Here is a 27,581-nt window from a genome sequence, read left to right as displayed (position 1 = left end):
CTAAGACAAACCAAAATTTCTTTTTTGTGTCATCTTTTCTCTTTAATCTTCTGCAACTAAGAACAGATGTTTGTGTTATTTTCCATACTGTAGGGAAAACAAGTTCTCTTTTGCCCTTAAGTTAATTCTCTTGATTTTAGGCCAGTTTCCTTTCTCCAAAATCTCTTGATCAAAGTGTGACTTCATAATGCAATCTTACTGGAACCTTAAAAATGGACTGATGGTTGTCATCATGTCACTGATACTACCGTGAGGGGTGTATTTCAGTTACAAAAATGCTGCTGCCCAAAACAGCAATGTTTACTGTATGTCTCTGTAGTAAATCATATGTATAATTACCTTTATAGTCACTTGGATGTTTTTTGGCTTCTATCAAATTTCGACTTGCACATCTTTCCATTTTGCAGATTAGAGGTTCTGCTTTGCAAGCGTGGTGTTTGTTGGCTACTAGTGTACTATGGAGTCAACAGCTTTGACCTTACACTAGGCTGAAGAGCTGCTGTTGTATGTAGTAACGTGATGGCATGTTAAACCCTTGGGATTTTATTTTACCAACAGATGTAATGGCTTCCTAGTGCTGAGGCACGGCGGCTGTCCTGTTTACTTCAGGCTTATTTTAAAAATTTGTGTGTGGTTGTACACAAATTTATGATTCTTGATGAAATTCCAGTTTGAAACTTTGAAGATAAGCGAGCAAAGCTTTCCCAAAAAAAGACAGTTGAGCATCTCTTACTTTATATTACTGTGGGATTTTGATGACAATTAATTGTGAATTGTTGTGCAGTTTCATGCATTATCTTTCCTCTTGATTTTTCAGTACATATATTGGACCTCTGTTTCAACTGTAGGAAAGGCAAAAATAACACCCAAAGGCATTAATAATAAACACCCTGAAAAAAGACCTTGCTTGACATGACCTAGTAGTATTAATCTTCACTCTAGTACAATTAAACAGAGTTTAGTTAGATTGTCAACCTGATGTATTCCTTTAATGTTTTTGTCATTGTGGAATGGCAAATAATACTTCTCTGGAGCAGGCATTTTGGACAAGAATTTTAGGTCAAAAGTATCATGCTGCTTCTAATTGATGTGACTACTGTAACAGAGCTCTAGGTACAATTGTGGTTTTTTAATATCTGCATATCACTATCATTAGTGTACAGTATTATCAAAGCTATGTATTCATGGCATAAACTGCACTTCTACTACAAATTTTTGGTTCTCTATTTCAGTCCAGTCAGCATACTACAGAATGATCATGGTTTCATGTCATTAAAAATAAATGATGAAAGAATGTCAAAGGGAAAATTGCATATAGATTTTTCCAAGTAAACAGAGACATAAGGCACACTATTAAAAAGTATACTTAAATTTATTTGGTGAAGTTAGATATAGCAATACTCCAAACAGAGCACAAAAATGTCGAAAATTAGTAATGAAATACAAGAAGGCATTACAAGAAATAATTAATTTTCCTACATTTAATTTATTATAATTAGAATTAATAACTTAATTCCAATTAACTTTCATTAGAGTATCAAAATCTCTTGGATGCAGTCCTAATTAGTGTTGTGTTTAAGCACAAGAAAAATGAGTATTGTGAAAATACCAAATGAAATATGAAAGCAGAAAATTGTAATTTTATGAGGAAATGCAAATATTTACTACTTAGTTATTTCTGATACATTATGGTCATTAAACTAGAGATTCATTATACCAAAGATGTATAATAATGTAAATAAAACATAAAATATTTAGGGTCTGCAAGGGGCTCTGTCAACAGACTTTTCTGCTTCAGGGAAATGGACCTACCTATTCCATCTTGCTTACAAGATTACGTACTTAAAATGATAGAAGTCTAGGACAGGATAGCACTATATCCATAAATATCCTACAAAATAAACGGCTGTGATGCAGAAGGATTGTATCTAATCTTTCAACAGCAAGAAGCATCATCTCCTAGAAGTAGCTGAAGGAGGGGAACTGCATTTTAGCTATTCAGCATCTAGCTTCAGTTGTCATTTGTCTCCGAGAAATGGTGAATATTTCATGTTCCTTACAATCTGAACATTTGTTAGTTCCTCAGAATGCTCTGTGGGGTACTGAGTGCTTTTGAAAAGCTGTCAGTCTGTCCTGCCTGAGGTTGCATAGCCAGTTTGTGAAGGGGAGAGAATGAAGTCTGTACCTCCCAACTCTGTCCAGTCTTTTGTGCACAGCCCCACCCCTCACTGCCCATCAGTAGTGTATCGCTGTACAGTAATGGAAGTTGAATGGTATTTGCAAACAGTTGCTTATCTCATCTGCATATGAATGCACACAAGTTCAAAGACTCTATGAATACATGTTGTGTGTGCTTGAGTAGCCCACAACGCCCCCAACACGGCAGCACGTCAAGATCATTTTGCAAGAATTAGTCGGCATATGCCCTGTGGCATCCGTCTGTATCTGCACCTAGAGTTTTGTCTTTCATGTCCATTTACGATTGCTTCTCTGAAAGTGTTGAAAAAAGTGGCTTGTTTGTAGTTGGAGTACTAGTATCTTTTGGGACTGAACACTGGCTGAGAAGTTTAGAAAAATTTGCAGAATAGCAACAGCACATTTTTGACGTGTGTATGGTCTCTTTCCAGGTGTCTGTAGCCCTCTGTTATGTGTAACATATCCAGCTGCACAACACAAACTCCACAGATCACTCTTAGTCTCCAGAAGATGGTCTGCTTTAAAAAGTAATGCTTATAACCAATTGCAGTTTTTCCTTCTTAAGGTCCATCTGTGTGTAGCTTGCACAGAGAGCCTTAGGTTTGACTGAAGCTCCCAATGTCGCACATAAACACAAAAAAGCCTGATCATTTTGAGGCATATACATGAGACAGAATGCTTAGATTCAAGTAAGTCACATTTGTCAAGGTGATAAAGACGCAGAGTGGTGAAGTAGGGGTGGGAAGTAGTTTATATCTGCATGCTACAGGTACACATGCTGCTAATTCTGCAGTGTAGTAGATGAACATGAAGATCACTACATACATGAATCCTGTCTCTGCTTTCAGTACATAAAAGTACTTCACCTAATGCCTAACTCTTAGTTTACAAATAATACAGCTAATTTTAGGTAAACATGTACTGCAGTCAGTGTAAGGGCTGATACCCTTTTTTGGTTTTGTCCCCCCAGCACAATTGCAGTATGCTATTGCAACATCTTCCCCAGGTGTGTGGGGAGACTGTGCCATAGCAGGGTTGCTACCACAGAAACCAGCCTGTTTGCAGCACACACTCTACAACTATACCTGGCATGGCATCATCATTTGACTGCTCAGGACTAATAAAAACCAAAAAGGGTTTCAAAACCTCTGCAATAATGCAAGACAGATTAATATAATGTATAATGTTTCATTTATTTTCCTCTCTCAGGAAAAGCAATCAATAGAGCACCTGTGTTTAAGTGAAATATTTTTGGTAGATTCTAGTAAAAAAAAAAATCAATTAATTTAATTGGGGGAGTGAGATAAAAAATGTTGGTAATGTGTTTCAATACATTATAAGCTGCAAATGGAAGACTAAACAGTAGCTTTTGATCTATTCCCCAGAGCTCTCATCTTCTCTCAGATCCTGCTTATCATCCCTTGGTCTTTTCATAAGCTTCGTTTTGCTTGAAAGGTGTAAGTACTGTATGACATACTTCAGTCACAAGTATGAAACAGATTTGCAATGCAAATAAGAGATGGAAACTGTAATTTCATGGCAAGAAATAAAAACAGATCACACCAATTAATGGTAGTGTATGCAGCATAGGATCTGAGAAGTAATTTAAGTCCTTTTCTTAGTAACATACTAAGTAATACATTAAAACTGCATAGTGAAGCAGGATTGGGACAGAACCCCTAGTCTGCATTGAAGCTGATCTCTAAGCTACCACAGCCCTGGAGTGTTCCCTGTGCTGAGTAAGTTTTAAGTTTCTTTTGTATTCAAGCAGTTTGTTTCTCTCCCATAGATTGACTTCGCATGCATTCTCTTTAGCAGCCTGGCTGCTTAGTTACGGTCTTTTCCCTCATCTCTGATTTGGAGCAGTCTAAGTTTCAGTTCTCTCATCAGGGAAAAATTTATTTTTAATCACTTAACAGCTTTAGACACATATTTTGGTAGAAACTTCTAGAATCGGTTATTTAGTACTGTAGATACAACATGTAACAACTCTAATCTGGATTGAAAATACAAAACTGCAAGAGATTTAGCTCATTACTGGACTTTGAGAAGCCTTCAATTTTAGAAAGACGGAATGCCTTATAATTCTTTGAATATTAGAGTTGTGCTTTGGTTACATTGTATTTGTATTAGGAATTTCTTTGGGAATTGAAATGTAAGAATCTAGAATAATTCATGTTAAAGGGACGTCTGGAGATCATCTACTAGATTCCCATCTGAAAATGAGGCTGACTTCAAAATCAGGTAGTTTGAAATCAGGCACATAGTTTTTATATATAGAGAGATATATATGGGAAACTTCTTCCTGGTGCAAGGCTTTTTCCAGCCTGTTACTGTAAGATCTGATCGCCTAGGTATGTGCATTGTTTTGGTTACATTTGAAAATTTGCAGCAGGAAATTCCATAGTATTGATTTATCTGGCATGGTCTGCATTTCGGAAGACTTGTGTTGATGGCATGATTAACGGAATACACTGGTTAACAACATGGTACCTGAGACCCATCTGTGCCTGGTACGTTCTTTAGGTTATTTTTGTTGTATAAATTATGATTCTTTCGACTAGTCTTGTTGTAGAAGAGCTGTTTGTTGAAATGTAGGACAGCCATATGTTGAAGTGTTAATCCAACAAGTTCTGAAAGTACAGAATATATTGGTATATATGTATGATATACAGAAGAGGCAAGAAGAAATTTTTCTGTAAGAGTAATAGCAACTCTCTTTCAACAGCATTTCTGCATAATATGGCATTTAGTATTGAACACAGCATCTAAAGCATATTTCTAAAAATACCGTGGTAATGAAAAGTTTTAAAATAAGTTTTAAACAGACACATCACTGCCCTTGCCCGCTATCTCTCTCAGAAGATCTAAGTGATGAGACTTGAGACAAAAGACTCAAAATCATTAGAAGCTTTGTAGCATCTTTTATAATGTCATTTTCTTACTCTTCAAAAAAAATAATAAATTAGTATTTGAGTATAAATCTTCACGTTGCTGTGAAAGATGCTCAGAGCCATGAGATCCTCACCATGAGGCAAGAGCAGGCACCAGCTGAGTAACAGGCAGTGATATGAACATCTGTTCAAGACGAGTGAACAAAACCCAGAGGTTCGTCCAAACAGAATTAACAAAACAGGAAAAAGTGTGCAAAGAAAAAGGGATGGCATTTTCAAAGACCTTAGAGTCAGCAAAGATTTACCCAGCTCCCCATGTCCTTTTCTGTTCCTTCTCTGTTGCTCATATTTATTCCTTTGCCTCTCCTTAAATCTGCTTGCAACTACCAATTAGCCTCATTAGCATGCCTGCCGGGGTTTCTTTCTGCACAGTTGTATTTCCATGTGTGCTGTCAGCTGTGAGAATGTGAGGTTTCTTTAGGCAGGCTTTTTAGGATCTGGACTGTCAAGTGTCCAGTGAGTTGCATGTTTGACACTGGAACTAACAGACTGTAAAGTTCAAACATCTGGATTATTGTACTGACGGGCTAGGTGGCCCACAGTGATTTATAGCTCGTTCTTGCTGTAAATTAGAACCATGCCTGCAGATAAATTAACTCCTTCTCATCTCCCACTTTTACTTTCGACAAAGCTGGGTGTTTTTGTTTGCTCAGCCTTTGCTGTTTGTGGAGCTACTGCCTTCTTAACTATCCACCAAAAAGAATTAGGTAACTCTCCTGAAATAAACTAGAAAAAATAAATAGAACTGGATCATAAAAAATAAGAGAGTGGCACAACTTCTTGAACACAGACTTCTACAAGGACATGTAATTTTACCAACAGAAAAAAGACTACAGGGATCTGTCTGACAGCCAGGCTGTTCACCGTTCGGAAAAGACAAGTTTCACATATACCAATCTCCATGAAGATTCATCCCCAAGAGACCACTGGACAAGTCACCAGCTGCCATGTCTGACTTTATTAACTTTAATAAAATAATAATAATGTACACTAGTCAGTTGTGGATCCTGAACTATAATGAATATTTATCTCAGAAATGCCTCCTTCAGATTACTCTAATTCAGAAAGTGTAAAGCTACCTTGGCCTATTTTAAGAAGCATTTTGAACTTTGATAATTTTAGCTGTAACTTACTATAAGAACTAATCATTTCTGGTTTGGGACATAGCAAACGGAAAATATTTGCATGAGCTAATTCGTAAAGCTTTGTTAAGATGTTTTGCATTTTCACTAGAAATTGTTATTGACCACTAAAAGGGAGAGAGTGATGGATTACATAGGTCTAAACTTTAATTTTTTTTCCTAGTATATACTTTTGCCTAAGTAATATTTTATTCATTCTGAGTCCTTAAGGGAAATCAGATTTAGTCAATTCCTGTAGTTTTACAAGTTGTTTTTCAATTCATTGCTGTAGTATTACTGAAAAGAGGGAAAATGTGGAAACAAGGATATGCATCAGATCTTAACGATATGTGTGGAACCAAGGGTTGCATTTGAAGGAACACATAATTTGAAGCATGGACTAAAAATATCTTAGTGTTCCTGTAGCATTTACATGCTTCTGAAATGGGAGATACTGGAGAAACAGAGATAAGTAACTCAGCAAATCACACTAATTAGAGCATTCTCTTAATAAGATTAGGTGGGAGGGAAATGTCGTCTACTCATGAATATAGAATTATTGCTGAAAATCCATTGAAGTCAGGAATGTTTAGGTCTTCCTAAGTCACAATTTAGAGGCCATATCCCAACTTGAAGTTTAGGAGGCTTTGAGGAACTCCAACTATTCAGAGCAAACCCATTCTCAGATTGAAAAAGTCTTCACCAAAATTCCATGTGCATACTTAATGTTCAAATCAATTTTAAAAGCTTTAAAGCTAGGTACATTTTAACAGATGTCTAAATGACAGTACAGGTGGTCTTACATTGGTCTGTGGTCAAGTGAATCCTCCTTACTCCTTTGGTGATGTATTTCAGTGGCTTGCCAACTCCCTCTTTCCTTCATATAACCAGAAGAAATGAAGGTGGGGAAAGCTGGGCCTCCTCACATGTTTTTCATTTTCAAAATCAGAGAGCACTCTGTTCATTTTGTACTAGTTGTAGCTTTTTACTCGTATTTGCTGTTAGAATGATGTGTACAAGGAAGAATGCGGTCCGGTGTTTTATACTGATATTTATCAGTAACACTCAGAGGTACTAACTGAAATTGTGCTGTGCATTTCCAGGAGGTTAGTGTAATTTATCACAGTTCATTCGATCATAAATTCTTTGAAGCTAAGGGCTATTTTTTCAATGTTTGTACAGTCTCTAGAATGAGATGGAGGCTCTAGGTGGTACCCTGATGCAAATAGCTATAGATCAAAGTTCAGAATAAGTAGGAGAAGACCTTGGACTTGACTCTCATGAGGTTTCTTCTCAGTTGGAATAATTAAATGATAATGCAGACAAAAAATGGGTGTATTACTATCCTCAGTATAAAGATAGGAAGCTGAGGTAGTACTAGAGATTCTCCCCTGATCTGCCCCAAATCTCTGTTCTCAAATCAGATCCCAAATTTTCAGTTCTACTTCAGTGCCTTGAGCTCAAGACTAAATGTGTTCTCAATACCTGCTCTTAGTAAAAAGGATGATGTTGCTATTTAGAGAAGACTTGGAGTCCTTATGTGAAGGATTTTAAAATACACAGTTTTCTTACTTTATTTTCACCTGATCACTGTAATGATCTAGACTAATGTTACTATTTTAACATCAGAATATAGATGTTTTATTGAAAAGCATAATACTTTTTATGAAGAACTGTCAGCCAGCATTAATGTTGGATTAATTGCTGTTGTAAAATAATTTATAAATTACTTTCCAGCTCAGTTATGTTCTCTCAGAACTGTTCACCTGAGATGTCCGTCGCACCTGCAGATAGATATTAAGGTCATAGTAATAGTGGTTTAATTTCATATCTGTTATTGTCAGGTTGAAGTGGTCACTACTAAACATTTTTGCAGTTTGCTAAAATAATCCAATTAAAAATCTTGTTCCCTAATTTTTATTGTTTAGAGGGAAAAATATTTCCTATGTTTAGGTAGTACTCTGCAAATTTGTTTTAAATATCTAGAGTATGATAGTTTAAAGAGGTAGTTCTTACTGTTCCAAGTATTATTTTAAAATAAATGACTCTCATCCTAGGTAGCTTTTGGAAAAACACTGTTACTGATATTCTTGAAGTGCCTGAAGGCTGAGTGTTGAATTATGGTGATCACATATGTTTTATATCTGTCTTTCATGTCAGATGATGTGTAGAAAAGGCAGTTTCTTTTGAAAAACAGATTAACAAGAGAGTATATAAACAGGTGCATAAAACAATAATCATCACAGAGAAGACACTCCAGTTGTAACATGTAGGAAAAGTGAAAGATGCAGTACAGTTAAACCAATGTAAGAAGTGCTTTTCTTGTTAAAGCTCATTGCCTCTGTAGTTCTTGCTTCTGGAATCTGTGATGGAATTAAAGAGGTACTCAGAGTAGGATTTGACTTCTGTGCATTGAGGACATTCACAGATTATGAGGCAGAGGTATGGTAAGGGTATGTTCCCTGTCCTGAAAGAAAGGTTTTCAAGATCTTTATGTTGTTCCATAAAAATCTTAAATATGATTCCTGAAGATTTCTTAACAGATTATCTTGTACTGTGGTCATGAACCTGTAGTAGATGAAAATGTTGTCTAATTGCTGTGTTTGTGCCACTCATTTAGTCTTAAACCTCCATATGTTCCAGTGCACTCCAGCCTCTGTTCTTCATTTGCTCTTCAGTTTGCCTCCTAGGTGAGCTTTCTTCATGCTATTAGCCTTTTTCAATGCAAATAATCAAAGCACCCAGAAACAGTGCCTGTTTCCCTGTCCTTCTCCTTTTCCCTCAAGATACCCACTCTATTTAAAGATATTTTATCAGAACTTGAAACATGATGCAGTTTTGGGGTCACAATTCCTACTCTGCTTTGTCACCTGTGGTTTTCTGAGAGAAGTGTAGACCTGCTCTCTCTTTAATTTCCACAGATAGACAGTTAATCTGATTTTCACTTGGCTACCCTTGTCAAATATTCTCTGAAAATTTCAGAGGGTATTCTGTGAATACAATAATTTAGAAAGATGTCTACAGGTGTCATTTGTGTAAAATCAACAATACATTTAAAGTAGTAGATGGAGCCTAGGAAGACATTTATAGGAGCAAAGGGAAGAATGACATTTTTAGTTAGAAAACACAGATGTTTTCTCGGCCACTTATATCAAAATACTGCTATTAATTTGTGTGAATATGGCATTTATTTCAACACATTATTGTAGATTATCAATGTAATTATGGATTACACTTTACATATTACCTCAGCATATTTTCCCATTGTAGTTGCTTTACTAAGAAAACATTAGGCTCATTTATTTATTCCAAATGTAGTGGTTCTCAGTATAGGAACTCTACAGTTTAGGAAACAAAAAACAAAAAAAGTAGCCAATGTAGTTCACACTCCATGTTCCTGTCCTTTAATACACCTCAGTACATATATCTGTCCTGTGGTGTCTATTATCTCCCCCATAGAATGTATGTATAAATTATTTGCTACACAATAAAGTAGTTATAATACTAGAAATTAAAGAGCAGATGATCTTCTGTGGTAATGATATTTTAAAAGAAAAGGTTCAGATTATGTTTAAAACTTGTGTTGCACAAAAAAATTACCAGAAGTGGTATTAAATCTGCAGGCTGCTGAAGCATTAGCTCCAGACATTCATGATTCTTTCTCCACAGTAACTATTTTCTGGTGCACTGCTTGTCCTCTGTTTGACAGTGAAGTGTTTCTATGAAGCAGGAATTAAAATAGGGGTCATTTGTTCTAATCTATGGTGCAGTAAGACTCACAGTATTAAAAGTCCTGGTTCACAAGAGAGGCAGTGTCCTTAAAATAGACAATTTCATATTTCACATTAAACTGGCAAAGGGCTTTAATAAACTACGAGTAATGGACAATGGTTATTTGTTCTTATTACTAAGGCTATTTGTGTCTGAATGATAATTTTGTTCCTAACTGTGACGACTTCTTTTTTTTTGTCCCACAGGGAATTGGGTGTTTGTGTGTATATAATGGCATTGCATGTTGCCATGGCAAAAGAGTGTTTTACGACAAGTTCAGCATTATCATGTTAGTCAAGGACAAAGGAGGTAGAAATTAGTTTAGAACAAAATAAACTTTATTCACAAAATTGAAAATGTCTGTGGAATTGTGTCTCTGCTTTTATAAGAGATTGTTAATATTTTCGAGTACAAAAGAGCAACTTCAATGCTTTTCCATTTGTTGTTATTAATATATATTCTATAGATATAAAAATCCATCACTATTTCTTCCACAACTGGTGGAGTTTATTTGCATTGAACAGAGGAAGGCTCTAATCATTTTGTGTCTGGCTTCAGTCTGAAGAAGTTATTGCAAGCAGAACGCTCAGAATTGCACAATCCCACCTTGAAACGGCACATGGAAACTCCTGGCTGTTCTTGTGCGTGTTATGAAAGAAAGAATCTGAAGCCTCCGCTCAGATTTGTGCCTAACAGTGAAGTCATCTGGGAAATATGTCTTTGAAGAAACAGCCGCTTTGAGTGACATCATGGCCTGTTTACTCCTGTGGCTCAGAGGTGTACCCCTAATTCAGCTGCCTCACCCTACTGAAGAAGTTCTGAGTCAATCAAAATGCTCCAAATTTTAGAAAGCTTCATCTTATTGGTAAAATAGAATGTTTTTGCCAGTTTTATGATCTAAAATTGGTTTTGCTATTGAATACTTGACAGCATAGTTTCTTTCTTCCTGAGGGTTTTTAGTCATCTTGGTTCAGTTTTCATTGTTGTTGGAGAAGTTTTGTTTGATAGGCTGAATATTTGCAACAGGGGGAAAAAAAAAAAAAAATAGCAGGACAGATGGAGCTTGAGAACAACAATCTAAAGCTTTAACTTGCTGGATTTTGTAAAAAAAGCTAGATAGATAGCCTGCAGAATGCTAATATGGAGCAGACCAGTCCATGCTACAGTTAAAGAAACAGTGACATTATGAAAACCAGTGGGTTGATACAGCAGGACAAAACAGCCAAAAACTAGGACAACAGTTTTGCATGTCTTATGCAAAGTGTTATAGTGGTAGCTCTTAAAGGTGTGAGGATACAAGCACATGGGATCTTGATCTTGCTGTTCTTCAATTGTAGCGTTGTACTAGATCAGGGTTTTTTGAGTGAGTGAGAAGGGGGCCTATCCTTTAGCTTTAAGGGAATGCTAAAGAAAATGACCTGTAACCTCAATTTGGGTAGACTAGTGGGTTTATACAAGCAGTAACAACAAAAGCATTTTTTCTCACTGCTGTGCAGTGAACTTCCCTTTAGACTTGCCAGTGTTGCTAGCTAGCATTTGCAGAGATCAAGTGAGAATTACAGCAGAGGTGGTCTCTATGTTCTAATGTTTTGAACAGTACCTTTGACATCTTTGAAAAGAGTCTGTAGTATGTAGAGCTGTACTATTTCAGTACATTTGAGTGTAATAGAAGAACTGTTGGAGTTATGTCTTATGGTTAATATAAATTAAATCACTGTGTTGCAATCTATCTGGTTTATGGAAAAAAAAAAAAAAAGCAAACAAGATGTCAACTTTCTTACATTAAGATATTTGAAAATGTCTAGGACTTGGTGAAAAATAGCATTTCAGTAAATTTGTGGGCTTAGTCTGACTTTAGTATTTCCATAAAGAAATGATGCTTGAGTTGAATCCAATTCCTGTGGTGCAGAACTAAGTCTACTGTCTAATTATGGACTTGAAAAGCTAAAAAATCTGTCCACTCTGTTGTTATGCACTTCTTAAGCTGAAAAACTGATGTTTAAAATAGACTATGAATTATTTTTAGGTGAAGTCTCTTCAGTTAAGGTGAAGTACATATTTTTCTACTGGGAACGATCAAGTCAGAAATACAAATCTTTTGAATTGAAGCATTCAGCCAGTATGATATGTCTTCAGTGAATGAGAGGCACTTCATGTTTGGAATATACCTTTCTAAAGGAAGTACCAAGTTTGATAATTAGTTCTGTTTTCCCTGTCTGAATACAGAGAATGCTTCTTGTGAATGCAAAGGCACCCTTCCCTGTGCACCCACATTATCAGAAGTAGGATCTATTTGAATAATCTCCTTCACTGATTATTGGTTGAGTAACAATGACTCTTACAGAAATAAAGATGTACTGTATTTTGAGAGTCAACAGTGACTTTAGAGTTGCCAGTTCTTAGTTCTTGGCGGTCAGAGGCTAAGTAAAATCTAAACTAATATGAGAGTAATGATAGGGGATTGCAGAAGCTGGCAAAGATGTGTTCTGGTTCGGGCTGGAATAGGGTTCATGGTCATTTTGGTAGCTGGAGGAGTGCTGCAGCACCCTGAGACCCCAGGGGCTCCCCAGGTCCCAGTGCCCTCACCTGTGTGGGGGGGTGGGGGGAGCACAGCTGGAGGGCTGGGCCTCGATTGGCCCATGTTGCATGTGACATTACGCTCACTATATAAAGGCAGGAGCGGGCCGGGAGGGGCTCTCACTTCCAGGAGCGTTGCCCCTGTGTCTTTGTGTTCAGGATCGCCAGCCGGGAGCAGGCGGGTGTCGGTCGGCGGGTGGTGAGCAACTGTATGGTACGTGACCCATTTATACTGTCATTGTATTATTCTATTACTGTCATTAAACTATTTTTATCTCAACCTGCAAGTCTCCCTTTGCCCCTCCGATTCCCTCCCCGTTCCCGAGCGGGCAGAAGGGTGGGTGAGTGGCTGCGTGGCGTTTAGCTGCTGACCAGGTTCAAACCACGACAGGATGTTATTCATCATCTGTAGTTGGATGGCTCAGTCATTTTCTAGGCAAGTCAGAAGCAACTCTGAAGGACCATAAGTATGGTCAGGCTAAATTGCATTAGTCAGCAGTATGCTCATTTGATGAGTTACCTCTTGTTACTTATCCTGAAACTTCCAGGCAGTAACAACGATACACTACAGGAGGCTCTGCAGAATTGATGAATAGCAGTGGAGAAATGCAAGATATTAATTTGATGCCGTTGTTTGATGTTAGATGAATCTCTGTGTTGTTTATAGTTTCTGTATTGAAGCAAAGGAGCTATAATAACTTGTTGTGGTTTGAGCCCAGAGGGCAACTAAGCACCACGCAGCTGCTTGCTCACCCTTTCCCCTTCAGGAAGGAGAAAATAAAGCCAAAGGCTTGGGAATCGAGATAAGGACAGGGAGGGGTGACTCACTTTGCCCATTATGGTTATGGGTAAAAGACAGATTCCTTAGGAGAAGAAAAAGATCATCAATGTAATTCAAACACTAACAGAGTAGGACAGTGAGAAGTACTACTGTATCTTAAAGATACCTTGCCCCACTCCTTCCTTCTTCCCAATCTCAGCTTTGCTCCTAGTTTCTCTACCTCCTCCCCTTGCCCCACCCCCACAGTAGCACAGCAGGCAAAGGATGGAGTTATAGTCAGTCCTACTGCTTCTGCCTCCTCAGGGGAAGGACTCCATGCATTCTCCCCTGCTCCAGCATGGGGTCCCTCTCATGGGAGACAGTCCTTCATGAACTTTTTCCGCCATGAGTCCTTCCCATGCGATGCAGCCCTTCCCTAGCTGCTCAGTGTGGGTCCCTCCCACGTGCCACAGTTCTCCCAGTGCTGAACTTCAACAATGGGGGCTTCTTCCCTCAGAGCCCCGGCCGTCTTCAGGTGTGGGTGCCTGCTCTGACGTGGGGTCCTCCATGGGGTGCAGGACAGCATCTGGGATCTCCATGGGCTGCAGGGGGACAGCCTGCCCTCTCACCACAGTATGTGTGTGTGGGGGTGTCTCCTCCAGTCCACGCGCACCCTTCCCACCCACCCCCCCGCTTTTTTTCCACTGACCTCGATGTTTGCAGTGGTACCTCCCTCACAACTCCAGTTCCTCTTCCCTGGTTCCCCTTTTTAAATACGTTTAAATACGTTCTCACGGAGGTGCAGCCACCATCTCTAATTGGCTCGGCCCTGGCCAGAGGTGGGTCTGACTTGGGGATGGGGAGCTTTGAGAAGCTTCTCCCAGAGGCCACTGCTTTAGACCCCTCCTCTGCTTCCCAAAATCCTACCCCACCCACAAATCCAGCACAAAACTTGAAGAGGGTGTGTTTGGATTACCCACAGACATCTCCTGTTGCAGTAAAAGGAGCTGACAGATGCTTCTGGCAAAAATAAAAATAAAAAAGTGTAAAAGCCAACACTGGAAACACAGAGTATGTCCAAATTGAAACCCAGAGGATTAAGTTTGGAAGCATGTTGTTCTTTAATCTACTCTTTCATTTTACCCAGTCTCTGAGCACAGGATTATTGCATGTGAAGGCTAATGACCATGGCAGCACACGTGAAGAAAGATTGATGTTGTAAGAACGCATGTGTCTCAGGGAATGTATGATAGATTATTTTTCTCCAGTGATAAATTTGCTCTCGCTACCATGTTCCCCTGCCCTTGTTTCTTTCATGCCACATATTATCTCTGATGTTTTCTTTTTATTTATCAGCTATGGGAAGTGCACCTGGGCTTAAAAGAAAAACAGGCCTTCAGTATGATATACTACTAATACTAGCATTGGTTTGATTTGTGCACTGCTAAAAATCTTCTTCTTTAAGCCTTTTCCCATACATCAAAAGCTTTAAAGAATTTTCTAGAATTTACTTGAACTTGCTGGGTTTTTTGCTCCAAGGTGGAGTATCCCTAAGGGATATTCCTGTTACCTTCCTGCTGCCTCCCGCCGTGCCTTCACTGGGTGGGAACGTAGAGCTCGCTTAGACCAGTGGTGAGAGGTTAGCTCCAGCTAGCAAGTCTGCAAAGCAGATCCAAAGAAACACTTTTTTCCTCATCCAGTTGTTTGAGGTGGAAGCAGGTCTGCACATAGCTGTGTTTGTCCTCAGCCTGTGGCTAGATTCCGGGTAGCTGATAATGGTGAATGCAACGGGAGAGCAGAGTACACCCCACCACCACCCCAGCTCCATTATATTCTTCAGATTCAGCCTGACAGCTCTTCAGGGTGTGATACAGTTTGAGGTGTGCTTCTGAAGTACTGTGTAGATTGATGGACTGAAAAAATACTGCATGTTTTTTTCTAGTATAACTGGTATTTCTATACTGACAGTCTTGACAAGATAAGCTTTTTAAGTTTTCTCCTTTCTTTCTGTATTTCAGCCTGCTCTTACCTTCCTTGTGGAGGAGGTACTAGCTGTATTTCTTAACATTATTTTACCTTTAGGATTACATGTCTTTATGCAGAGAACAGCTTTGTTAGCTGTATTGCAATCTGATTTGGTTTTAAATATATCCTTCTTGATAGCCCCTTTAGTATATGACCACACTGATCTCTCTGAAGAAGGTCTAAGTTTTGATAATTTACAAAGCGTGTCCTAAATTCTCCTGAAGCTCTGCTTAGAAACAAACTGGTTATGTCAATATAAATGTATACTCCTATTCTTTCTTCTGTGCCCTTTAGTTTTTCTCATCTCTGTGTGTATTAAAATGCAGTGGGACTTGAGGAAGAATATAACCTGCTGTAACTATTACCACCATTCTTTTGCCTTTAAAATGATACCAAGCTAGGATCAGCTTATTTGGACCACGCTTCAGATTTCTTCCCAGTGAGCACCTATATAATTTCTTTTGTCATCAAAACTAAACATGGGTTAGAAGACAGATGCAGGTAGGATTAAGACAGCCATATATCCTCAGTTTCTCAGACATCTTTACCAAAATATTTGTAGGTATTTCTGCTTCCAGACATTTGGGTTCCTGGCAAGAACCACATCCCGAGCCTGGTGAAGTTTGCTGTTCCAAGGAAATGTCTATATTATTTGTCTCCATCAACTGTTCAAATATATGTTAAGCTTTAGTTATCAAATTCTGTTCTTTATTATTTGGTCGTAGCACCAGATTTAAAGACTGAGATGATTGCTTATGCATTATGCATTTGATAGTGAACAGTTCTTAGTTACTGCACTTCTAGAGAGTAGAAGAAAGTACAAATTAAACCGGCATGACTAGTTGAGAGTATGCTTAAAATAAAGCTCAATATGTATTTTTACATCACTGCATCTGGAAGATTCTTTTGTTAACTGTTACTTAATTATTTTACGGTCTTTTCTCTAATGCTTTTTTTTTCCCCAACATTTCAATAGTTTATCAAATAGATTTTTTTTTTATTTATATCTTAATTACTGTAAATATTTTCACCTCTGTTTTCTTACATGCATTTGGCTTAATTCTGCTGATGGATGAAATACCTGGTAATACTCAGTTTCCATTAGAAGACGATTCTTTTTTTCTGTGTGTTTTTAATCATGCTTTCCTTACTTTTTTGCAAATAGTAGTTGAACACGCCCTCAGAAAAATGCGTAGAATTTTTTTTCCTGTGTCAGAGTCACCATTTGTGCAGAACGTTACATGTCAGGCAAGCAGGGGATATTCAAGGAATGTGCTGATGTCTGTGGCACTTTATCCTCTCATACTTTCACGTGGTGAGTTTGATTTTTGCTCTAAACTGAGCAGCAGTCATGCCTGGGAGAGGCAGATGTTTTTAAGGTGTCGCTAGAGAAGTGTTCCCCAAATGGGAAAAATACAAACATTTATGTGCTCTGGCAAAGACATGTATTGGTAGAGAAGCAAGAAAGCTGTTACAGGTGGGGAACTGGACTGTTGGGTGGGGGAAGAAAAGGGACCCAAAGCAGGAAGAGATAGTTTATTTTATAGTCCATACTGTACTCCTGCTCTTTAATTGATGAAGAAGGCTCATGTATGCAAGGCTGAGCAAAACCTGTTCATGTCTTAGGAAGTGATTAACAGCTTAGATATTTGTTCGTCTGTTTTTTGCATGGTTTTGAAACTTCTCTTTCGTTGTCATTTTATAGTATATACTGTCATTCTGATGTTATCAGAATGTGGATACATTTGTCTTCCTTTCATCAGTAAATCGACATCCTTTAAACTTCTGTAGAAGGGGCTAATTTGTCAAGTTTTGGCAGCAGGTATCTAGTAATTTTGCACTGCTTTTTTTCCTTTCTTTATTGTATGAGTTTGAAAAGTATTTTTCTCATAGAATTGCATTTAAATCTGCATAAAAGAGAATTGATAATGTTTGGGGATTTCAGAGTAATAAAGGAGTGCGGCACTGTGGAAGACTGGAATTTTTTAAAGATTGAAATGGGATGACAGAAGAAAACAGATGTTATTTTATTATTAAAATATCCTACACTGCTCTCTACTGGAAGAGTGGAAGTCTACGTTAAATACTCAAAAGTGCACCTAAAATTATTTCTTAGTCAAGTTTTAGGTTTTATGATTTTTTTGACCTTGGTAAAACTCACTTTTCTGAAAGATGGGTAGGGGTTTTTTGTGTTTCCCCCTAAGTTTTGAAGAAAAGTACTTGGTTATATTTTGCATGTAAAAAACATAGAATGTTGAGGCTCAAAATATAAGCTGATGGGGGAAGAATTACTGGAGAGTGTCTTCTTAATGTCAAGGAAGATTGAACTGTTAACAATTCACCTGACCTACTAGTAATTGGGCATGTGGTAACAGCAAAATAGACTTGTCAGAACTGTAAAGAATTCTGAATGCCTGAAGTTACCCTACATTTGAACTGACTTTTAATTGATTCAGCAAACTAAAAAAGACTTACCTTTTATTTTAATAGTTTCTCCAGACAGAGTACAACTATAAAGCATTTTTAGTAATTTCACTATGGAATTGGACCAAGATATGTCATGCTCAGGTTAAATATGTAGGAAAGTTTTCATTCCAACTACATTCTGAAGGAAGAGATATTCCCCACGAAGGGTCTGTTGTCTAGTTCGTTGTGTAGGACAGCCCTCCTGGCCATTACAGGATTGAGTTATTTTCCCAGTTGCTGTAAGCGATAACACTTCTTTGATTCTAATACGATGAAACAGTGTCTCTTAATTCTCTGCAGCTGCACTGTCTTGCAAATCTTTGCATGTGGAGCAAGCACATCTGGTTGTCTGCTAATACTAGATTATAAAAACAGTTTGATCTGAGGTTTTTGTCTTGTGTATGGCCGGTCAACTGCTCACTTGCTTAATGGCAAACATCAGTGAGGGAAGAACAAGCTTTAATGTATTTTAAAATAACAGTTAAACTGTTTTGACTGATAAGATCCGTTGACCTCATGAAAGTTATTTCTGAGTATAGACAGCTGCAAGTGGGGTCATAATAAGTAATTTATTAGAAAAATAATCTTTCATCACTTTTGTAGGGAATGCGTTTGGAAGAATGACAGACTGCAGTGAAAAATGTAGTAATTTATATGGAAAAAACATTGTTTTAGCTTGCTTTGTTATACAAAATATTAAGTGTCATCCTCTTTGAACGTCTTAAAGTACCCAACTGAAACTCAATATGATTATGGTGAACTTCTCATTAGCATTAAACTTAACAATACATAAATATTTTTTAAAAATTAGTCTAGTGGCATGCCTAACTTAGTGATCATTTTTGTTTGAATTGGCTTATGTGTGAAGTACACCAAGAATAACCATTTTATTTGTTGCAAACACTAAATACATGTAACAATCATATGGAAGCATTTTTCATCTGTATTACGTATTTGATGTTAATGAACACTTAAGAATGCAATACATTTATTAATTTGTGTATAGGATTAGCACTGAGTGATCTGGAAAGGAACTGCTACACTATTTTCTGTTTCTCTCTGCTACAATTAAGTGTAGGAGAAATATTAGCTTGATTCTTAGGAACGGTTACGTTTCATGTTGTTGTCATTCCTAATCAGCTGGGTCTGCAAAAAGGCCATAGCTGCAGGAGGGAATCTGAAGTGAACAAAGCAATCGCTGACTTTTAAAGTTCCCATCTGGAGTTCTGCATCCGTATTGCTTTCTAAAGGAGCCTGATCTTCAGAAGGGAAGGTTCATTTTTACCAATTTTGCTTTGAATTTTTTGTTGCAGAAACTGTTCCATGGTAAATATTTATAATATTCATGCCACAGCTGTACCAAGTTTCTGATATAAAAAATATTTGTCCTCTGTGTGTCTGAGAGAGTTTTGGTGAGAAAAATCTGAACAGACCCAAATGAAATGGCCATCTCCCCATTTCATGAGGATGGTGAATTAGTTGTTACTTGAGGAATCTCGGAGGTGGCAGCACATTCGTTATGTTAGGGATTATACAAACACAGAGGACTTTGCCACATTGAGCTTGTCAACTAAAGTCTAAACTATTCAAATACATGTGTGTTTGCTTAGCTAAACAATTGCGAGTAATGCCGTAGTAATTGGTGCCTAATATTAAACCAAATACGATGATAGGGCAGATGACACAGAAAAAAGATATAGAGCAGATGAAAAAGCAAGGAATAAAAAGCCTCCGGTTAATACATTAGCTATATGTTAAACCTAGATTGCATAGTCATTATTTTGTTGTAATTAGAAAATAACTTTTCTTGATCTGAAATTCTGTTAATATTTTGCCCCCAAATAGGTCATTCTAATTCATACAAATATTCAGAATACTTGCTCTTAATTGCTGTTTTTCTCTTTATTACTCTCTTAGCAAAATTAAATAAGCTTTCTCAATTAATTCACGAAGGTCAGGCATGGAATGTGTAAGCAGTTATAATTAAAATTTGAGCTTACCTGAGTGAAAGAAATAGAACTGCAGTTAACAGAGATGCAAATATATCAGATATAAACAGTGCAATCCATGGCATGGTCTCATCATCTCTGATGGATATTAACACGTAAGCTACAAATCTTTTTTGTGTTTCTGGATTAAATGCATTTTACTCTAGCTTCCTATAAGTAGTTTATTACACATAAGAACTAATTCCACATTCAGTTCAAAACTGCTGGGAGCGATAAAAATTTCAGTAGTGATGTTTAATATCAAAACGGATACTTATCTGGAACACAGCACATTGCGGTTGGCTGGTGGAATTCTGGTTGGTCAAGTTATGTTCCATAAATATTGATACAATGCTCATGATGTTTCCATACATTTTGGGTCTTGGTTGTTTATTTCTTTTTGTAACTTGTTGAGCAAACCCGTTCAGTATTTTTTTCTTCAGGTCTTGTCAGTCATTTAAACCTGTGCTTTTATCAGGTTATTGTTCCATTTAGATGTCCACTTCTCCTTCCACTCCCTGATCAGAAGTGGTAATTTCTGACTTTGGAAACATTACTATGGGCTTAAAAATTCAGTGACATTTAACAGATTTCCCAGCTGTGCTAGAAGCTTAATTTGGTGCTTACACTTTCTAAGGCAGTAATGTAAATTAGTATGAGGTACAATCCTCTGGGAAAACAGTATTTGTGAAAGTTATTGTTCATGGAAAGATTGGTCTGCTGTTGGGATTTATTGAATACAGCAAAGATACCTTCATCTTTCCTGGACTTTGAATCAGAGCGAGGTATCTGAGAGGGAAAGGGAGGGGAAATTACTTTATTGCTTTTGCGATATATTTGCTGTCTCAGGCATCAGTCATCTGGATGGAAGTAAGCAAATAAGAAACGTAGGGCAGCCCTGTGTCCTTCTGGAGCAGTGGTAGTGTACCCCGGGGCATCCAGATGTGTGCTCGACACAGCTGCACCCACCGCCCGGCCCTGAATCTGTCTCAAGAAGTACCAAGGTGCTTACACGTGTAACGCCGCTGGAGCCGCCCGCTTCAAAACTACAGAAGCGTTCGGAAGTGCGCGTGGACGGAGTAGGCTCGGCCATCTTCCACGTCACCCTGGGCAGCAGTGGCCTGTGTTCTCTGTTCAGGGAGCCTTGTCCCCCCTGGCAGCTGTTAGCCCCTGTGTTCATGCAGGATTCCTGTACTGTATATAATGCTCACAAGCTTCACAGCAATTGTACTTCTATCTCTTGCGTTGTGCCAAGTGTGTGGTGTATAAATACGCTTGTGTAGGGATAGCTGCTATTACCAGCTTTCCTCGTAGATTCTCCTCTGACCTTACCTACTTTCTTTCTTGTCCATTTAAGCTTGTGGTTACATTTTTTTTTTTTAATTGCACACATTTACTTATATATATTCACTCACATTTCCCTTCCTGTCTCTGTCACGTGTAGTATCCATAATTTCCAAGAATAATAATTCTTTCTCTATATGCAACTGTCACTTTTCCAGGGAAGAACACACTCTCTATTTAAAGTCATTGGAGAAGTTGCAGGAGAGACATCAAATCAATAATAGAGGCTTCTGCTCTGTTATTACAAAACCTTTGTCTCCTAGCCCAAGAATTGTCAATATTCTCCACTATTACAACGGGTGTGTGGTGTTTTGATTTACACACTGTTGTATTCAAGATGCACATCATATTTCAGAGTCGGTAGCAAATTTCTAATGAGAATTATTGCTAGCGCTGCAAAGTTTCTTTGCAGGAGGACAGCTTGGGGCACATTGACTACATGTTTTGAAGTTTTAATAAAATGTAAAACTTCGGAGTTACTATGTTGAAAGCATTTGTAGCTTGGCAAATAGTTCATTTTGAAACTGATAAGACTTAAAAATTACACGTACCTCTGTGGTTTGTGTTACACAGACAATTGTGTACTTCAGAGAAAAAGGGGGGGTTGTTCTTTCTTGCTAGTGTTATTCTGGCATATACAGATACATGGTTTGACTTAAATCAACTGTACCTTTCTGAAAAGCAAACAATTCAAAAATAATTAAATTATTACATAGAAGTCGTTGGGGCAGGATTATCATACCTGCTGTAACAGTATAGTAGAAGGCAAGCAAAACTGTACGGAAGAACATAAAGGCATTTCAGTGTACAAATAAAGAAATGGTAAGGTCCATTTGAAGTATAGTGCTTTGTATATTAACAGGTGTATGTTTGGTTTTCATTAAAATCGTACTTGGTAACAATATGATCTCTAGTAGAAATTCTTTGAATATGAGCCTTGCTTTTATGTAAGTTGGAGCCTAGTTCCTTTAAATCTGTGAAATTACTGTATCAAGCAGCTTGGAGAGCAAAATCAGGCCTTTTTAATGTGTCTTGCATCACTATATGTAAGTTTTAGTAATGTGATCCAAACCATTGGCTCATGTTGATTCACGGGAAGTACCTTACATCAGTATTTTTTTTCCATCTTTTCATTATTTTCCAGAAGAGATTATATTAACAAAATGACAGTATTCCAGTAGAAAAAGGTACTTAACCTCTAATTTACAGATTTGTATAAGATCGAGATAAATAAAATGTTTTTGAAAACCTGCTTTCGATAACTTATGTTTGTCTAATTAGGACTTAATTCTTCTTATGATTAGAAATATCTGTATGAAGATTTGGTTTTTATCAGCTATTGAAATGATTATCTTTTCGAAATGTTATTTGGAAATAATTAGAAAATAAGATTACATGAGTTAATTAGGCCTTTCAATGCAAAACTTATTTCTCACAAATTACAATCTTTCCAGTTTCTTGGCAGTACTGAAGTGGAACAGCCCAAAGGCACAGAAGTGGTAAGAGATGCTGTTAGAAAATTAAAGGTAAGAAAGAACTTTTAATGAAATACAAATGGAATATATTCTTAACCTGTTTTCACAGATAACACACTTTGTCTTTCTAGGTAAATTCATTGGTTCTAGAGGCAGTTACTTTTACTAATCTCTTCACTGGTGTCGGTCCTTCCCTATTAAGTCCGTATTATCACACGTTCTGCTGTACAAATATTCAGTTGTCTTCTAGATTATATAATTATTTCTGCTATACAGTTTATGTGCCTTAGTGTGTAATGCTTGTTTTTCGGGAACTTTAGGGCTTTGTTAATACAAACTTCAGTAGCAACAGTTTGTTTTAGCTGCTCTCCCCACTTCATGGCTATTGAATGCCTCTAATTGTGGCACTCCAAATGTGTTGCCAGAGAGTTTAAGAAAATGTACTTTTCCTTGTCTGAAAAACTAGTGACTTCAGTAATGCCTGTACTGCATTTCTCACGGCTGTGTGTTGCTTCCTACGAGCCCTAGTTAAGTGAGTTGCCTCTTACTGCAAAACACAGAGTACCCACCCACTTAAGGTAAGGTGTTGGTGCCAGAGAACAGGAATAAAAATGCCAAACTGTGCCATAAGTGGGCTGTGATAGTTCTGCGGGTACTGTCTGTCCCTGACTGCTCTTAATCTAAAGCTGTTGTGTTATCCACATAAACTGACTGTTAGACTGGAGGCAAAGGCTTATGACACTGACATGAATGTCATTCGCCCTCCAGCTGTGATAATTGGTTAATATATCTGAAAATAGAGCTGTAGTGAGAGAACAGGGTTTATAAACCAGGCCTGTTTATGACAAGGAGCATTACTGCCTTGTCCTCCAGGTCTTCATGTTTCATTGGAAATGGTCTGTGCACACCAACACCGTCGATGGGCTGGTACACATAGATGTGTGAGAAAAACAGATGGTTACAATTTCTTCTTGGTTATATGTCCTTGGGCACCAAGGGACTTGGCAAACAATTAAAAAGAATCCTATTGAAATCACTTGTTAAGGGTTGCTAACTGATAACCTGGCTTTGACTTGACTTTGAGTGACAGCTAATATGCTTAAAGCTGTTCAGATGCTGTGAGCTGTGGTAGGGAATGCTGATTTCATTTGTCTGGTAACTCGCATTGCAGTGGAATTGCACTGTTTCACGCTTAGCTGCTTAGAGCTATTGGAGCATTAGTTTATTTAGATGTAAAAATTGTTCTACCTACTACTGTACTTCCCATAACTGTTTGTGGGGTTTTCATTATTCATTTTAACAGAAGTTCCCTGGAAGTGGACAGAAAATTTTGGGAATTAATGCTGAGAAATTTGGTTCTGTGTTATTGCTATATAAAAAGAAAGAAAGAAGGCATGAAACCTGATCTATGTAGCTCAGCTTTTAAGACCGAGGTTTCCCTTGAAAAAGCCAGCTTTACGAAATTGATTAGTAATTGTATTAAGGTATTGAAACAGATGTTCTTTGCCATTGTTTTTGCTCTACTGAAATAGTACAGCTGCTTTCAAGATTCACGTAATCAATTCTTAGGATGTTTTATGCCAAAAAATATTTACTCTGCAGCAGTTTATCAGAGACATTATTGCCCGCTTGTTTCAGGCTGATGTACATATGACCCTTTCTTAACCATTGCATCATGCTACCAGTGGAAGCAAAACGTATAGTTTTGTAGGCACCTCCTACAGTTTACAGCTAATACTGGAGTGAAGCTGGTTGTGTTTGGTATTTTGTGTTTATAAAATTCCATTACCCTGATTAAAGTTAATTCTGTGCAGAAATCTATCAAGATAATATCCTGTAATGGAGAAGTTTTGATTCTATTCTGATGATGTTTTATCATTATTGACGACTCCTCAGTAAAGCAGCTGTAAAGTGGATTTGTCTCACTGGTGGAACTCAAGGGAAGGCTGTGCCCTCACTCATCACTGGAGGTTTTGGGTCGGGGAGATTGTATGATTTGGTACCTTGAAATAGTTTTCTCTGAAAGCAGGTCCAAAAAGGATGCCAAATAACTTCTCTGAAGTGCAGGAAGAGCCAGAACTATTTTCATCTCTTGTGAAAAACAAACAAACAAACAAAAAAATCTGTCAGCCTAGCACTAAAATTTAAAAGTAGAAATTTTTTGTATATTCTTGTGGTGTCATTGGAGTATGTAGATATCTGTTACAGATTTTACACGTTTCCTAAATAAACTGCCTTGGAGATATGTGTCTGAATCACTGCTGCCAGCAATACACTACTTTCCTTAAGCCTGGAAGTTTGGAGCTTAGATGTCAAGTATTACATGGGAACTTACTTAATCACAAGTTTATGGGAAAAATCCCAACGTAATTAAAGACAACCTTTGGAAAGACTTGAAAAATCTTGGAACAGAAATCAGAGAGCAATAAAGAGGTTTTACATTTGAAACAGTCCTCAATTAATTGAATGCTCATTTCAACATTGATTTATGTTGTGCATCTGCATTCTTTGAGGAGAAGCCTAGAGATACTGGATTTTATTATTAACAACGCAGCTAGCTTTTTTTTAGAAAATATTAATTAAAAATTTTAAACCAGTGAAAACAGCTTGAAAACTAATGTCTTATATTGAAAGAAAACACGTAGTGTTCTTTTGGAGTAGGAGAGTTTTTAAAAGGTGTGTAGCTTGTGATGCTATATTTCTATTTTTTTAATTATGTGGATTTGGTTTCAAACACAGTGTTGTTAATCATAATTTGTTTTTAATGAAAATTAATAGCTAGCAGAAAAACAGCTGACTTCTTTAATATTTGGAGCTATTTTTATAACTGACGTGAATCGCACTAATAACCTTATGAAGTCATGTGCTTACAGTGATATATAGGCCATGAAATACTGTGGCTCTAAACTAATTCTCTTACGCCATTATGTCATCAAACTGTGTCAGAATAGACATTTGATATACAAGTCTTCTTTTAAATCAAAAGCCCTTAACTCATACAGCACAGACTCTTTGCTTGCCAAACAGGTTTGTGCAAAACTGCAGCACACCATTCCAGGAACTTACTTTTACCAGAAGGTGGCGCTGATGTTCTACAATAAAATAAAACAACTTGGAGGAAATTTTTCCTGATGCTTCATTGTAGCTGTTTTATCCTAAATGCTACTACTGCATTTTCTAAACCCTTGACAAATTTGCTGGATGAGTTGCAGTATGAACATAGAGTTTTTTCAAGCACCTATATTTAATTTTTCTAGAGGGTTGTCCAGTGGCTTTATCTAGTTGGGATTTCCCTTTGTGTTTTCAAATTTCTTGGATCTGTACTGCAGGAGGAAGAAGGCTGGACACTAATGTCTTAAAATGTATATTTTTATTTCTAAGATGAGGTGAACTGTTCTCATAATGTATTGCAAACATTTTTTTTCTTCCAGTTTTCTAATCAAACCAATTTCTAGACTGAAATAAAAACGAAGGAAAATGGTACCAAAATGTTGTAGCAGAACATGCCTACTTTATTAAAGTGTATAAATGTTGTCAAATCACACTTTATTTTATAAAGTGAAATGATTACTTCCCTTCATTTAATGAGGGATGTAGCTTCTAAATCAGACTGTAGGAATTAATTTGGTCCTTCTCAGAAAGTGCTTAAAAGGTTGCCAGATGTGGGAACAGGTTGAACAATCAGCATAACAGATGAAAAGGGCACCATAACCAAACCACTGGTAAGAATACGGTGTGGAGGGGTGTTAGGAAGGAAGCAGAAGTGCACACCTGAGTTTTGGGCTGTTCCTTTTACAGTCTTCAAAGCGATGCTTCTGTGATGACCAAACTTAAGGCTGTTCTCTTCCCCCACTTTCAACTCAGTCCTGCTGCTGTCCCTAAAGGTCCATCGCTGGATATTGTTCTGAGCTCCCCTCCATGGTAAAGCTGGATTTCATTTGTTGTTGAAAGGACAGAGGAGGGTGGAGTACAGAAAATCTTTTAATATTGGGATAGAGGTTTCCAGTCAAGCCTTACAGCCATGACTGTTCTCTTTGAAGTACTGGAGAGAGCAGAATGTGTGGTTTGGGACCAGCCAGGGACTGCCTGAAGACCAAAGCAGATCAGAGGAGAAGAGTTGAAGAGAAAATACCTGTTTACCATGTCTGTCTCTCAAGAAAAAAAGCCAAACCCAAAATCCAAACAAAAAACACAACAAACCCCCCAAACTCCTCCCCTACCAAAGTAACAAACAAAAAGTCCCCTAAACAAAACAAAACCACCCAGTACCACACCCCTCATCCCCCACACCCCATCTACTTTCCTTCCTAACCCTCCTCCCCCCTCCAAAAAAAAAAAAAAAACCCCAAAAAAAAACAACCCCAAAGCAAAAAAAAAAAAAAACCTTAAAGGAGAGAGAAAAATTACTCTACTGCATTGTCTTCTACACTGTGGTTAATAGATCAATAGCCTTCCTCTCAGTCCAGTGTGTGTTTGGAAAATAAAATACAATGTATTCTGTAGAAATGGATTTCTCAAACAGCCTTACCCAGCTGATTACTGAGAGATTCAAGTTTGTATGTCTGTAGCCTTTTCATTCTTTTCCTGACAGCTATTTTTCAGAGATCATAATTTCATTATACCCACATAAAATGTGCACAAGAGTTTGGACCATAATACGACCAAAAAGATGATAAGTAATCACTGCAAAAGAAATAGGGCCTACTTTTTTTACTGCCATCTTTCCTTATAGTGAATGTTGTTATGAAAAAAGAGAAAAAGCCAGGTATAAAGCCATGCCTTGGCTTGGACGGCTATGTTGTCCTCAAACAGACATCTTCTAAGGTGTCCACACGAAGTGCAATGTCTGATGTCTCACCGGAAGCCTGTGTAAATTGAAGGAGTTGAACCTCTATTCCCTGAGC

General features: G+C 37.6%; 1 protein-coding gene across 6 annotated transcripts in view; it reads left to right on the top strand.

Moving 5' to 3' along the window:
- The window catches only part of GULP1 (GULP PTB domain containing engulfment adaptor 1), a 160,388-nt gene that overhangs the window by 91,029 nt on the left and 41,778 nt on the right, over positions 1–27,581 (top strand). For all 6 annotated transcript variants that reach the window (XM_042784107.1, XM_042784108.1, XM_042784103.1 and 3 more), the window contains one exon: positions 22,657–22,728. In XM_042784107.1, the coding sequence (XP_042640041.1) occupies positions 22,657–22,728 (72 nt within the window). The remainder of the gene's footprint in view (positions 1–22,656; positions 22,729–27,581) is intronic.

Source organism: Tyto alba, unplaced genomic scaffold (assembly GCF_018691265.1).
Source record: "Tyto alba isolate M040663 unplaced genomic scaffold, T.alba_DEE_v4.0 Super-Scaffold_7, whole genome shotgun sequence".
Classification (NCBI taxonomy): Eukaryota; Metazoa; Chordata; class Aves; order Strigiformes; family Tytonidae; genus Tyto; species Tyto alba.
The sequence above is the reverse complement of the archived record's forward strand: the minus strand, read 5'-3'. Positions and strand labels throughout refer to the sequence as shown.